General features: G+C 37.1%; 1 protein-coding gene across 2 annotated transcripts in view; it reads left to right on the forward strand.

The window, feature by feature from the left end:
- The first annotated feature begins 463 nt into the window (after window positions 1–463).
- Window positions 464–16,733, forward strand: part of LOC145693999 (acylamino-acid-releasing enzyme-like) — an 86,137-nt gene continuing 69,867 nt past the window's right edge. The window contains exons 1-2 of one of the 2 annotated variants that reach the window (XM_081770143.1): window positions 464–750; window positions 13,016–13,233. In XM_081770143.1, coding sequence (XP_081626269.1) covers window positions 736–750; window positions 13,016–13,233 — 233 coding nt within the window. In that variant the 5' untranslated portion in view covers window positions 464–735. The remainder of the gene's footprint in view (window positions 751–13,015; window positions 13,234–16,733) is intronic. The other variant, XM_081770144.1, reaches the window with a different exon arrangement.

Here is a 16,733-nt window from a genome sequence, read left to right on the forward strand (position 1 = left end):
GTTTTATCTTTTTGCGTATTGTTCATACACAGTTTCGTTGTAATTCTTCATGTTCTGTACACACATCTGATATCGGGGCCTACTGTTACTAGTACTTTTGTTATTTCGTGATCAAAGGTTTGGAAGGGTCCATGCCCCAGCTAATAGTTTTTTCCAGGAAAGTACGAAACACATATTCCCTCATTTTACGTCTACAATATCTGTGCACAATTTCGTTAACTTCGGTCCACTTGTTTTTGCCTTTCGGGCGTTAACTTTCAAAATTTTGGGTAGGGGCTTTTGCCCACTAAAACCGTTTCTCCGCAGAAAATAAAAAAAACACGTATTCGTTTATTTTATGTGTAATATCTACCTGCCAAATTTTATCAACTTGGGAAGTGTTACACTTGGGAAGTGTAGTATTGGTGACTGGTACCTAGGTCTGTACCTGAAGATATGAAACCTTAATTGAGGTTAAGGAGGAGAAAAAATTTCACAGTATTTGAATTTATGTGCATATTTTATGTATAATATTCTAATTTAGCATCAGCACGTTTAGCTTCATAACTGTTTTCGAACGTGTTTCAACATGCCTTTTTGTCCTTGCTTTAAATCAGTGGGATAGAATGAACTTGATCTAATAAAATGAAGAACGAGAAACGATTGAAACTTCACATATGTGATATTTTTCGTGTATCTTTCTGAGTACGTTACTCAGTAATGCTTCTTACTATGTAAGTGAAATTGAAACAAAGCATGGAAATCAAGCACGTAAGTTTGGATTTCGGTGTGGATTAGCCCGTCAAATTTAGAAAGCATTTTTCTTACATTTCTTGCTCTAAATGATTCCCGAAGACGTTCGGGATAATTTTCAGTTGGTGCATGCCCATTAATTATGTACAGATTGATAGCACGCGTAAACTGATGTGCCCGGGAAATGATTACTTTCTATTCTATTATATGCAATTATTTCTTTAAGGTTCACTCGTAGTGCCTTCGATATTGTTTCTTACAAGGGAACCTTCCGAAAATGATAGTTGCAGGGAAAGATGTGACCTATGCCAATTGAAAGAGCTGTAACAGAGATGTTCATTCCCAAAAAATTAGCTGCCCATAGCAATAGGTTCAAGAAATATAAGGGGTGGAAGTTCGGGAAACAGCAAGATTGGACAAGGGGGAAAAAGTGCAAATTCCGCAAAAAAGAAGGGCACGGCAAAATACAATGCTGACAAGTGATGTACAGAAAGAGACTTGTCATAATAGGGAACAAATGAAGGCCACCAGTGGGGTTAACAGTGTTGCCAACTGCAATGAAAAGTACATACTTTGCAAAGAGCACTATAGGAAGTGAGTGCAATATTCAGTGTCAACCTGTAATGTAGAATATAAAATATGACGTGCATAATCAGTGGTACAATCTAACAAAAGAAAATAGAAAAAACAGAAGTACGAAAAATATAGAAAAGACGAAGTTGGTCATAATGCGCCATATTTGATCACGAGCTGTGTATATTAGAATGAACAAAACAAGAAGCACCAACTGCGCAGGAAACCGACGTACCTAGAGTCAAAAAGAAAAACGAATTCCAAAGTTGGCAACACTGGCCATGAAAATCCAGACAATTCTAATATTGTTAGGCCACTCGCTTCACAAAAAGAAAATTCCGGCAACAGACATTAGCCTTCGCATCATTTGTACATGCTCGTCAACATTGTACGTACAACTGTTCGATGAGACAATGGTCCAAACAGAAGATAAATTTGCAGTGAGCACAGCGGAATACTGCCAATCCGTCACACATGGTATAATGATCGCCTGTGAATGTCTCGAAACAGTACTCTAGAGGTGTCGGAACCTTTGGTGGTCTTTTTATCACATATCCACACCTGTAGAAACCGAAACATAATAAAAGGCTTGATCTGCTGTGTGCTGCTGTCTGCAGTACTATCGCCGCCTATATGATATACCCAGAGTGTCCCACCTAACTCTGCGACTGAAATAGTTTCAAAGCGAAAAAAATGTGACACATCCAGTTGTGCCGGAATGTACCCATGTCAGCGAGCGACAAACTTCTGTGAGACGCAAGTGCCCCCAAGTCCCCCATCATAGGGTCCCAGGGGCCAACTTCAAAATTTCAAATAGTACCATCGGTCGAGTTATATTTCTTTCGATAAATCTTGGAATGTGCAACAACGCATATCAGAAATATTTACTATATGGGATTTCAAAATGGCCGCCAAAAATATCTGCTCGGTGACAAGAAAAACGTGCATTTTTGGCGGCCATTTTGAAACCCGTGCTTTATATAGCAAATGTTTCTTATAGGCGGTGTTGCATCTATCCAGAGAAATATAATCCGCCCCCTGTTCTCATTTGAAATGTTGCGGTTGACACCTCGAGCTTTATGATGGGGGCCCTGGGGGACTTGCTTCTTACAAAGTTTTCTTGGCCCTCGACATGAGTACATTCCTTTGCAATTGGATTTGCAACATCTCTTTTCGATTCGCAGCAATTTGAGATCACAATGTTTGATGCCATGTTAAGACACAACATATATTAGTTGCGGCCATTTTGAAAACCATGCTTCATATAGCAACTATTTCCTATAGGTGTTGTTGAACATTCTAGGATCTATCGAAAGAGGTACCACTCGGTCTCTGTTGCCATTTGAAAGTTTGAAGTTGGCTCCTGGGGTCCTATGATGGGGATCCTGGGGGCACTTGCTTCTCACAGAATTTTATCATCCCCTGACATTGGTACATTCCTGCACAACTGGATCCGTCACATTTTTGTTCGTTTCGCAAATCTTTCAGGTCACAAAGCTTGGTGGAACACCCTATATATTCCCATATACGACCCAACCATGACATAATGTTCACTACTTCTATTATTGGTTGTTGGCTCAACCCAACCATTTCATGTTCCCCGAATTGACATTGCCTCAATCACTCTAGCATTGATGCATTCCGAGTGGTGCCTGTTGCCGGAATTTTCTTTTTGTGAAGCGAGTGTCCTAACTATATTAGACTTGTCTGGATGCTCATGGCCAGTGTTGCCAACTTTGGAACTCGTTTTTCTTTTTGACTCTAGGTACGTCGGTTTCCTGCATAGTTGGTGCTTCTTGTTTTGTTCATTCTAATATGCACAGCTCGTGATCAAATGTGGTGCATTATGGCCAACTCCGTCTTTTCTGTATTTTTCGTACTTCTGTTTTTTCTATTTTCTTTTGTTAGATTGTACCACTGATTATACACGTGATATCTTATGTTCTACATTACAGATTGACACTGAATATTGCACTCACTTCCTATAGTGCTCTTTGCAAAGTATGTACTTTTCATTGGAGTTGGCAACACTGTTAACCCCACTGGTGGCCTTCATTTGTTCCTCATTGTGGCGAGTCTCTTTCTATACATCACTTGTCAGCATTGTATTTTGCCGTGCCCTTTTTTTTTTTTTTTTTTTTTTTTTGCGGAATTTGCACTTTCCCCCCCTTGTTCAACCTTGCTTTTTCCAGAACTTCTACCCCTTATATTTCTTGAACATATTGCTATGGGCAGCTAATTTTTTGGGAATGAACATCTCTGTTACAGCTCTTTCAATTGGCATAGGTCACATCTTTCCCTGCAACTATCATTTTCGGAAGGTTCCCTTGTTAGGGCAGGAGTTGCATTCATATGTGCAATTTCACTTTACGAAAACTTAGCTTTACGGATATGCGCGTCCAAACGTATGCCATAAAAACGACTTGCAGAATCTGCTAAACAGCTTGCGCTGAGTGGCCACTAAAAGCGAGGCTGCTATCTAACCGAGTCAGGCCAAGAGTAAAGCAGAGAAGGAGACGCACAGGCGCGTCAGCGATGGAGAGTATGTACATAAACGAGGATAGTGCAAGAAATACTTCATATGCAGGTTAAAATCGTATGGGTTAGTGCATTTGTAATGGTTTCAGACTTGTAACTTTATACTTGTAAACAAGAAATATAGGTTTCCTACATCGTGCAGAAAAATTCCATAAATGGAAATTACTATGTTACAGAGTTATCTTTGATGTATACTGTTTCATTTTAGCCTTAGTATGTAGCTCTTCTAATGGTTTCACAGATGTAACATTACACTTGTAAACATGAAATTCAGGTTTCCTACGTTGTGAAAAATTCTTCCGACAGTGGAATTTAGTATCCTACACAATTCTCTTTCATATGCACTCACTCATTTTAATCGTATAATTTCCATTTTTATCACAGACTATTCTTAATGGGTATATCTACCTGGGTTTCTCTCAAAACATAATCGGAAAACATATTTTGCTTCAGTATTAATTGACAACGTAGTCTTACAGTTGCAGTTTATGTATTTCATAGATGCACCGTTTTACCCTATGCGACGATCTGATTTGGATAATTGAATATTTAACTTTGACTCTTATATAGGGTTACTATACTGTGTTCTGAAATGTTAAAATTCAAACACACTTCCATTGGGATAATTGACATATAAACATATTTTTCGACACCAGAATATTACATTTTATCTCTTACGTTTAAGTTTGCTTTCAAAAGTTAATGAAAAATGTATTTAAATGCATAAAACATGATTAAACAAGACTACTCATATATCATCATGTTCATCTTGCTCACTTATCGTTTTCGGAAAATCTTATCTTTTTTAGCAATTCCTTTTTGGAATACAAATAGCCAAATATATCTTTATATATGAAATGTCTGGGATTGAACTGAAAATACACTGTAGCTTAGTAAATGCGGACAACTCAGGGATTTTTTGAAAATGTATGCTGATGGAAATTTCTTCTGTCAAATACGAATATGTCCTCATAAATGCTGATGTATGGTAACTTTTATATATTGTTTTTTTTTTTTTTTTTTTAACAATGCCTACAAATTTGCAAATTTTAAAGATTGCTTTCACCTATTTCATATCCATCCGCGCGATTTGCAGCATATTAGGTCACATGTATGATGAAGCAATAAGACAGAAATGACATAAGTATTATCGGTGTCATTTACACGTAAACTTTCATAAGAGAAATATGCACTCGAGCCAACTGCTTAGGAAAATTAACTCCAATTTGAGTCTCAACAGCCTAAAATAGCTCCCACCTTTAGGTCTTCAACTCCCTAACCTTCTGCGCTACCCACCTGGCTTCACATTCTTACGTTCTCATCTTTAGAGATGGGTATGAGCGAGCTTCCCTAGAAACTCGACTCGAAAAAGACATCTTTGAGTTCGAGTCGGGAACTGGACTCGAAAAACTTCCTCCAACTCGACTAGAATTCGAGTCAAGTCGAGCTAAATCTAGCTAAATCCTCTGAGTAGTTTCAAGTACTCTTTTCAAGTATCCTACATAGACAGTATAATTATCATCAATGATACTACTACTACTGCAAGTTATTATTATTATTATTATTATTATTATTATTATTATTATTATTATTATTATTATTATTATTATTATTATTATTATTATTATTATTATTATTATTATTAAACACCGTGTATAAACATGAAAGATAGGCGGTTTATATCTTTATACTTAACTCTAGTTGACTGCCGACTTCGGTAATCGTTAAGTCTAGGAGGCAAGAACATCGTTCACGAAGTACCGGGTTTATATTCCGGGGGAGCATCAGACTCGTCGCCAGACTTAGTCACGGAGTGAACCCTCCCTCAAGATTAATTGACCACCCTGGAACTGTAAGTTTTGATAATCTGTATTTGGAAATTTAATTAAAACATGAATTTACAACAGATGCGAATTTTACTTTTATGATTACTTTACGTCACATAGCTAAAACGAGCCAAAGCCTGTATGCAGTTTTAATTACTCTGGGCCAAGGAGAATGGAAGAGACGAACATATGAAGGATCACAGGCAAATTCAATATTCACTCTCTACAGCGCTGACGTCATCATCAAGGGCGAGGGAACAGGTACAAAACGGAATTGAATTAAATTTAATTACAGCAAACTGGCATCTTGGCTTATGGCTTTGGAAAGAGATAGGGGAAGTTAGCTGCCAGGTCAGGGCTATTTTAATATAGGTACCATCCCGATATCGCCCAGTAGATGAAAACAGCGTGCTGTCTTTTTATCCTATGTCAAATTAATGAAATCAGGAGAAAGTACTGCAATGCTAACAAAAAGATGCCGAACCAAACCAAACTTTGTAAGTGCAATACAAGTCACCTACACATTGAAACATTCAGCAAATGTGGCAATTGTAGTATATGTTCCAAGAGTTGTTTATCTTGTTGTGCACACATGGCCACATGATACCACATATCTTGTTCTGCGCAAATGGCCCTGCCTGCTACTTTCCACATCATTTCTTTTTAAGAGCATCAGACATAGATGTCAGTTTGCCATCAATAAATATAATTAAATTGTATTTTGTACCTGCCCTCTACCCCTTGGTAGAGACTGTCTCGTTATAAAAATCTATTGTCGTCTAGTTATCAAGACGGGGCGAGATGCAAGCAGTGTCCTCACTCATGTGCAACATTAAAAGTATTCCACATTTCTGCTTACATTTCTCATGGCTTTTGCTTTCCAGTCTAATCAGGCCATAATTTCAAAACGAATTAAAACGAGGTGAACGAGCGAGCCATTTATCAAACTCGACTCATGCTTATCCCTACTCATGTTCCAGGTGTGTTACGAAACAAATCGCTCTGGCCAACACAATAATGATATAAAATGCAGGTTAAGTTAGAGTAAATAGATTGATTAATAAATTTGGAGCTTAGTGTCAATTTCAGTATCGAAGCTACATGAGAAATGATCCTACTGGTTAACGTGGGATTCAAACCGCATAAGCACCCACCCAACTCGGAATCGACACTAGGACCAAACTGTAATCTCCCGCGCCTCAGGCACGAACACTAACCATTAGCCACGAGGGACTCTTAAGTTGGGGTAAGGTAGGGAAGCTTAGGTTGGACTGGACCTCTTTTGTAAAACTTAACTGCGTATATTCGCCAGTGACGTAGCAAGGGAATTGCCGTAGGGGTTTAAGAATTGACATGATGAAGAAGGCACACACACACACACACATATATATATATATATATATATATATATATATATATATATATATATATATATATATATATATATATATATATATATATATATATATATACTAGCTACCAAGAGCGGCCCGCCAATGACGGCGCACAGTGGAGTATTTAGTCTTGAAACCCGGATAAAATTATTTACCATTTATTATCATAAAATAATCGATTAAATTAAATTAATTTGTATTTACTTACAGTTTTAAAGATACTTTATACCCAAAACCTGGTCCTGCAGTTTTGAACAGTCAGGAAAATCAGGAAAATTATATTCTACCTATCTTGTGTATGATTTTTTTATTACTTTAAATTGGCTATGGTAAATACTTTGGAACATTTTAAGAGAAAATTCTTAGTTTTGCTATTAACTAACATTTGCTACGTCAAATAATGGTTTAAAAGTAACATAAACATAAAATAGAAAGAGCAATACACTTTTTTAGATATACTGTACAGGGTGTGGGCAAAAGTCTGGACCGGGTTAAATATTTGAGTAACTGTAAACGCAGTAGATCCGAAGTCAATTGGGATCAATGTTGATGGTAGAGAGAAACATTATGACGTGGTTAAGGTTGTCCGCCATCTTGATGGCCGCCATATTGTAATCAACTTATTTATTTAAATAGCACTATGGTCATGTGACATATTAAAAACATCCCCGTTCGAAGAGAAATGTAACGGTAAAGTTATTTTTCCAAAATCTGCATCGTTTTAGAGTTGGAAATGAATTTAGGATAGGTTATGTTATCATTAAGACTTAAATTGTGTTATGTGTGGAGCATTGTATGGACGGAAACTGACTGTCTCTATTTTTTTCTTGTAGGTAGGATGGGATGTTAATTCGAGAAGAAACGATCAAAATTATCCTTTTGGCTGGAGAACGCAATTACCGTAGGATGTCGCTTATTAAAGACGGCTGCTATTATTGTTGAACTGAGTCCTCTAATTCGAAAATGTTTGTTTCTAGCCTCAGCTGCCTCCTCCCAAAGTTGCTCATCAGGCAAAATAGCATGTTTTATGATTGCTGGGCCATGAATTAAAACTTTATGTAGGACTGGAGTCATCGGATACTAATTATATAGTTTCACATAAAGTTCTGCAGTGGTATTAGCGAAGTTCTTAAATTTCTCCACGTTTATTTCATGGCTACTAGAAATTGCCTACAGAATAATCTTGATTTTTTTATCGAGTTTAAATCCACACCAGTTATTCAGGCAGCAGTTTCGTGGTAAGCAAAAATACCTCCTTGAAGTATTCTCATCGTTTGTATTGCCATGGCCTTGCTTAGGGACGTCCACTAACAAACCCATCTCTTCTCTGAAACTGATTTGAATTTATTTTCTTCGTCTCTTTAACTGTGATTTTTTCTTCTTCTGATTTCCCTTCCCATTATTTAATAGGGATTTTGGTGGCCAAGTGTAATATTGGTTCGAAAAACCTGATCCTTGTATGAAGGACAGACAACAAATTTCATGCTTCATAATTCATGGTGCAGTTTATGAAGTTAGAAGTTTCAGTAAATTTCATTCATTATAGAATTAATTGTATGAAACGCTACTTGAAAAGCTTAATTCTACTTTTCTGTATAAACTCTATCAACTAAAGATTAAACTCACATGTTTATGTCAGGGAACTGTTGTAAGACCTTCTGAATTCACGTAAAAACCAAATTAGATATTATATAAATATTTTTAAATTTTCATGGGGTAATTTCGGACAAAATTTTGTTCGTGGACTAAGTTAAGAAAAGATTGAACTTTCAAATGCAAAAGGAATCATTGATCAACCAGAATCAGAACTTAAACAAAAACACTTCTTAACTTGTAAACTTTATATTTTTTTCTTGCAAAAAGCTTTTGACATTTCATTACATATTTAACCACCAAGATTTAGAGCTAAAATGTTCACATATCATAAAATTAAAACTTCTATCAATGCCCTTAAAAATAATAGTTTTTGTTGATAATGACTTTAATACAATTACTAAAATTAATACCTCAAAAACTGTACTCGCGACCACACTAATTTAAATTCGCTTGGCCAGAAAAATTGAGTTACTTCAGCAATTATTATTTACGTTCATTTCATATCTAAATAATGGGATTTGTGTTTACAAGATCCACCAGTTATCGAAGAACAAGAAATAAACTTTATTTCATGTATTATTCAAATTTTACTTTTTCGACTTTTGTCCGGGTTTTAGGGTCAAATACTCCACTGTGCGGCGGCCCGCTTAGCGGTAACGTGTCTGCTACTGCCAAAATGTCGCACGCGGGTTGGTCAGCGATTTGTGGTTTTTAAGACATCAAATCCGTACGCAGGCAGCCGGATAAATAAATGCGTGGGTCTCAAGAACCAGGTTTCGGAGGAACTAAATTAAAGTACCGCTAAATATTACAGTTTTACTGTAATCAAATTGAAAAAAATAATCGAAAAATTGCTTTGTGGGAACAGTAGTGTGCATAAGACAGTTATCACGAGTCCTCTAACTGCTTTCATTAATGGGAATTCCACAAATTTCTGCTTAACAAAAGCAGTTAGCCGACTCGTGATAACTGTATCTCATGCAGACTACTGTTCCTACAAAGCAATTTTTCGATTATTTTTTGTTTGATTACAGAAACATGATACAATTAACGGTATTTTAATTTGGTTTATGAGGCCCCTTAACACACAGCAATACATGTGTTACGCTAACTATAGTCATTGGGAAGAAAGCAGTGAAGGAACACAATATAACATTTACTTTATTCATCGTCTTAACCACCAGGGCCCACTTTAACATCATGTTCTTGTCAATTTCGCTTAACCAGCAACTTAGTACAGTTGCCAGACTATTGTTCACTTGTAAAAGCATCAGCGTTGCCAGATCTAGCATAATGATGCTAGATCTAGCATAATTTGCATTTCTTTAGGATCTAGCATCTTGGTTTTAGCATCCTGCCCAAATCTAGCATAATTTCAGCAAGTTTATCAAAAAGCCGTAATACCTGAAGATGAGACAGAAGTTGGTCGTGGGAAGAAAAAGAACGGCAGAAAAGTACCCTCTTCCATCGATTCATATAGTCGGTAAACCATACAGACAATCTTATTTTCCGAAGTAAGTTAAAAACGGCTTTGGCCTTTTTTTTTTTTTTTTTTTTTTTTGTAGCTCCACCCAGGGTTTTCTAATCCTTTAACTGCGAGGCATGGTCGGAGCTATGGGGGCCATTCTCCCCCCAACTTTTTGACAACTTCACCATCTTTATTTCTGACTTCATGACCATCTTTATTCCTGAAATGAAGGGTCCGAGACCGACCAAAAATTTGCCCCCCCCCCCCCAGCAGACAATTCCCAACTCCGCTTATGCTACTAGGTAATTTTCTTTCAAAATATGTAAACAAACACTTTGCATTCATTTATACGATATATACGCCATTGAGTCTGGCAACAACTGCACTAGTTTAGTTGAGTTAAAGCTTTGGAGTTTAGTTGAACTATTGAGTTATATCCACGCATTCTTGCGCTCTGCGTATTTTAAGTTACGTTATCGTGTCTGAACTTCGTTTTTTTTTTTTTTTTCTATCTTTTAAAGCTCCTGAACTAGTAATTATGAGGATCTAGCATAATTTGACCGAATCTAGCATAATTTCGATCAGGTTTTGGAATAATTCCGAGCTGTCAGTCTGGCAACGCTGAAAAGCATACGGTATACTGTATGCAATTTTTATCACTCACAAAACGTCTTCCACTTTACGTGTAAACTCTCTTCACTGCATCACCATGTAACAAATGAAGAACGCGAACCGATCATACAGGTAGCGGGACCAGACGACGATTTCTCCAATCAGGCTCTTTAGCGGCAAAGCTGTTATCGTCACTGACGGGTCGCCCCGCGAAATAGCTGCAAAACGGCATAAGCGGGCAACGCCCTCATCCCACCTTGACCCCGCTTGTGTTGGCGGCCTGGCCGCTCCGCCATCGATGGCGGCAAATTGTCAATGAGGTGTGTATGTGTGTGTGTGTTCATGTTGGTCCACAGCAAGCATTCTGTGGTGTTTCATGTACTGATATTAAGTTAGAAATTTGGCTTTGATAGCTGATGCAGTGACCACGGATTACCGTTAGAAATATGAGTCATGTTGTCGGCTAGAGGTCTTTATGGTTTAGTATTTAGTAATAGTAAACTAAACGCTCTTGCAATATAGCTGATTAAAGCCTATAGTCGGCCAGAAGGGATGTGTTCACCTGGGTAATGCGTAGTGAGCTCATCGGCTCCCAGTTGTCATTATTTCTGGCTTTTTCGACCGGCGTTTGCCACCTCTTAATTCAGGAAGCTCTCCAATTGCCTCATGTTTCTGGGCCAACATCCGAATAATTTAGTAGTACCACAGTAGTATTCTCTGTCGTATACAACCAGTGACCAAACACGCAGAAGCTATGCGTGCTAACAATTCGGCTATGCACGAGTTCAGTAAAGTAAAACAAAAAATACCCATTTTCTTCTTCAATGATCCCTATTAACATCCACCGATAGTAAATTTTGATGCATATACTAGAGAAAGAGCTTACACAATATAACTAACGCTGACATTTTGTGCAGTGTTGAAGATAGAACTTCTGAAAAGTAAGTATTTTGAACGTGAGTGTACAATTTAGTTTTGTGCGTGTGTGAAAAACTATTTAAAAAATCTATAAAACATACGAAATCAGACATGAAACAGATTGCGTGTCAGCAGAATTAATTTAGATATCGCTAAAAATAAAGGAGAGATTGAGCCGCATTCCACACCTCCATCCAGAGTGCGAATTAGTTAATTTATATTAGGGTGGGATAAAATTAGGCCAACAGAACATAGAGTATGAAGATGCAATAATACAAAATGAGACAATAGTACCTTACTCACTCCCCACCATACTCATAAATATGATTATCTGACATCTGTAATAAAAGAAATTAATAAATCTACCGACACTAACTATATATTCTCTGAAATGCACAAACGACACCTAAGCGGATGAAAGTTTGTAAAAAAAGGATCACTTTCATTGAACTTACTTTCCAGTGCTTCTATTTTAGAAGTTTAGTCTGTTTCATGTGTCGAAGCTTATTAGGACCTAGGCTATAAACACATGAAACTAATTATATAAACTCTGGACTTTTCTTTTTAAAAAAATCAGTCTGGTATCAACAGTGTTGATTGATGCTTAAGAATGAGCTTGATAACAAAAACGTTAAAGAGAATAGAAAATAGACAAAAACGTTAAATTATTCCTGTTAAAAGTTAAGCCTTGATTGAGGTATATTATGAAGGCCAGCTTCACTCTTTCTCTTAGACATGAAGTTAAGAAGAAAATAGGCCTAAATAATAGTAACAAATTACAGTAAACTTCTGATAATCCCGCAGTTTCGTGAATTGGCCAATGGCAGATGGCCAAAAAGACCGGACTATCGGGCAGTACTTCACGCGATTGCTAAACATTTAAGTCGTAGACTGAAAACAGCTATGAAGTGATTTTTGACACCAAATGTTTACCAGAAACAATAGAATAATAATTTTAACTCAAATATAACTAAAACTAAAATTTTAATTCTTTATTTTAATGAATACATACTGATAGAGAATTTCTGCACTGTACAGTTCCGTTTAGTTCGGAAGCACGCCAAACTCTTTCGATTCCGTTTGCCAGTATGATTGTCTAATTTGACTTGCTTAGCCGGGCTACATGTTGGATGCCGGGCTAACGGAAGCCTACTGTATATACATTTTTATTTTAATTTGTGAAATGAATGAAACTTACTCTCGAACCGGATCTGGTCCGCAAGCTGCAATTTAGCCCTCATTTCGACAATCTGGGTGTGCGATTTCCGCCGGTATCCCGTTCTAGCCTAAGAATTGAGCGATATTAGTTAACCTTTTCGTGGTATCTTATGATTCTAATTCTTTTTGTATAATTGCAGATATCCCAAGCAGTAAACCTGTATAGAAAAGTTGCTCGAATTCCATTTGTGCTGTCGGGAAGAATTCTGAAATCATCGGAAACACTCTTCACTGTAACAGCGACTTGGATGTGTAGAGATTTGGAAAGAAAAATAAGAAGGAAATACCAGGGAACATATTTGATTAACAGGAATTTTGAATTCACTGTGGCTTTGCCTCCGGTAGATGTTTCCACTGAGTAAGTTGTATTATACAGTTATTTACAAGTAAATTAATTTTAGTATGTTAGGAGATGTTTTCCCAGTCACGTATTTGTATCTTTAGTAATATCCAGTACGTAAAGCTGAACACAAAAACAGAGTCCTTGAAGATTTAGTAACTTAAGAAAATAATTTGCTGCTCTTACGTAAAATATTTAATCAGTACGAGAGAAGTAAGCACAAGTGAAATGCTGTAAAATTGTTACACCACTGCCACCTATTGATGTATTTTGTATTACTTAAAGAAAGAGTAACTAATAACTTGAATATTGAAATGCTCACTAAATCTCTGCAGTGGTATTCTATTTGTCTCTATAAAAGAAAATCAAATGCGCTGTAACTAGAAATACAAATCACTGAATAAACGAACGTTTGTTTTAAAAATAATAGCTATGTAACATTTTCGGCAACTAACTGAACATACTGGCTTCATCAAACACTGTAAAAACAAGAGGGAGTTACCAAGGGCGCCGATACCGGGGGGCCGAGGGGCCCGGACCCGCCAAAGCTCATGTGGGCCCCCTTATTGTATTTATGAATATACAATATTTGGTATAATTTGAGTGCAATTTGTCTTAAAGTCTGCATATATATATACCTTCTGCATCTGAATGCCCCCCCCCAATTTACAGAGAAATCGGCGCCCTTGGGAGTTGCATCTAAATATAAAATTCTGTAAAAGGTTTAAGGAAGGAGGCCATGTTCATTGGAAAAGAGCAAACCTGTTTTCGACTTGGAATGCAGGATTTAAAATTGACGAACGGTGGGGAAAGATATTGGAAAGACTTAATTTGTAGCTTAGTTTTCTACCGGATCACGGAGGGGTCGGGATTTATGGTTTTAATTTCAATTTTGTCAACTTTTAGTATGATTGGCTGAGTCCGTTCTGGCCAGCCAATCAGCGTTCAGAATCAGTGTCTGGTATCCTGTTATATTTAGATGCAACTCCCTCTTGTTTTTACAGTGTCTGATGAACTCAATCGGTCTTATGCAGAGTCGTTCTGACGCTTGAGTAGTGCCATACTAAAGAGTTCGCCTAACATACGTTTCCTGAAGTAGTCAGGCCTTTAGTATGATGCTAATCATACTTAAAAACGACTCTTCATAAGGCAGAATATGTTTAGTTAGTTGGCGAAACTGTTAGACAGTTATTATTTTTAAAATAAACGTTGCTTTGTTCAATGATTTGAATATCTAGTTTAAATTGTTTAGGATGGCAAAGCTAATGTGAACCACTTCGTTGGATGCACTTATATAATTCTTCATGGAAGAATGTATTTTTGTTTAATAATTCCAGCGAAAACTCCTGATTCCCACTGAAACACTTCAAAAATTAAATCTTTAATATCCCAAACATATGTCCTTTGGGCCAAAGGGGACGAACTATTAATTAAAGTGTATGATATGAAATAATTGGTGAAATGAGGTAGAGAAAGGAAACGGGAGATCTGAAGAAATCCCATGAATAGAGACAATGTTGTCTATCGCAAACTTACATGACCTCACATCGAACCAATGTCCTTCCCATTGTTATGTGAAGGGGTGGAATTGGTAGCATAACTTGGCGGGAAGAAAGCGCATAGGAAATATAACAAGAAGCATTTGAGTCTTGTAAATGCACCAATATTGAAGAGATTATAAATTAAGTTCAGATTTATGAAGTAAGTTCAGATTATTAAGTGTTCACAAAATATTGTTATAACTAGATGTACAATAATTGCAAATTTGGAGCGAAGTATCGACCTCTATTGATTATTCATAGAATTCTTTTAGTGCATCAATTGTTTTCGTGAGCGAACACATGTAAACAGTTCAATATTTGTCATATCAGCGAAAAGCATAATCGCTTTGAAAAGTTGTGTTCGTAGAATAAAACGAAAAGGACTTCACCATACGCCTAGTGTTGGAAATTCTATTTCCCATTGTTTACAATAAGAATTCGCGCGCCAAATTCTTTTTCAAGGTTAAGTCTATGGCCATCCCGTTTTGCGGTTACTTTTCCTCAATGGTAGTTCCGATCGGAACATGCAACCCATTACGACACTCAGTGCCAGTGTATGTTCTCAAATCATGTCAAATTTGGTTAAGAACGGTACATGCGTCTCGGAGATCCATCTTTTCTTAAATTAATCCTCAATGGTATACCCCATCGGGACATGTGACCGCTTATGTCACTCAGCGCACACTTTTAAATTAGCATACCAAATTTGGTTAAGAACGTTTCAGGCGTCTCGGAGGAGTATCCGCATAAACGAACGCCTAAATCGAATAGGTCTAAAGAAAAGCTTTGCCCCAATAATTAAAAAGTCGTTAAAACCTTGGAACACTAAACATTCATAAATTTGACGACTGATAGCATTAGTAATAGTATAACTCCTTAGAGAGTTTAGTATTCTAAGGTTTTAAGTACCAATTGAGAGTCCTAACGTGAATAATGTAATAAGGAGAATATAATACAAGAATAAGAGACTTGCAACAATTTTGAGAATTACTCATTGAACTAGTCTTTACTATGTTTTTAATGATATTTCATTAGGCCTAACAAGACATTAAACTAATGTAGAAGCCTAGATACAACTAAGAGCACAATTATCGAAAAATCGCAATTACCTTATAATAATTATAACATTTGTATTGCACCAGATGTGAGAGTTCTACCACTAAGCCAACTGGTCTTCACATTCAAACATTTATTTCTGCTGAAATCATAAAAGAAGTATTGAAATTATTCTGAACTGGACTGATTAGGATTTTCTGTTCTTTTGTCGCGTAGGATACATAAATCGGGATCGATTTCGAAGTCCTGTGATCCATTCTCTTAGAGGCGAGTTAGTAAGGTAAGGAACGTCCTATAATCGACCTTGCATGATGGTCTGTGCATACCCTGCTAACTTCGAACCTGGTCGTGACGCAAAGCCCAAGTTAACAATCATGTGTGTCCTTCATAACCTCGTTATTGCTTCTTAAGGGCGTAAACCACTAAAACTCACAAGATGGGACCTACCTCTTAAATGGAGATCACTATCGTCTTTATACCCCTATCCAGAGTCAAAACCGGCACTATGCGAACAAAGTATATGCGTCAACTACTCAGCACATGTATTGAGCTCCTCTGTGGCTAAGCGGTTAGCATACGCGCCTTTGGCGTGGGAGACCTGGGTTTGATTCCCGGCGCGAGCTCATGTGGTTCGGGTTCCACGTTAATCAGTAGGTTCACGATTCATATAGCCTCGCTGCTGAACGGGACGTTAAACCCAAACTCAACTCAACTCAAGCACATGTATTATAGTCTATCAGAATTAATATTAAAATACATTCTGAAGTAATTGTGTTTCTTAGGGGGAAACCACTCATGCGAGACATCTGGAAAATTACAATTTCGCGGTCGGTCTATTCCTGTCGGAACTCTGATCTTTCTACAGAGTCTTTCGTACTTTTGCCTGAAATAATAAAGTTTTATTGAAGACTATTGGAAACC

This window comes from Thermobia domestica, chromosome 9 (genome assembly GCF_964235325.1).
Source record: "Thermobia domestica chromosome 9, izTheDome1.hap1.1, whole genome shotgun sequence".
In the NCBI taxonomy this organism is placed as follows: Eukaryota; Metazoa; Arthropoda; class Insecta; order Zygentoma; family Lepismatidae; genus Thermobia; species Thermobia domestica.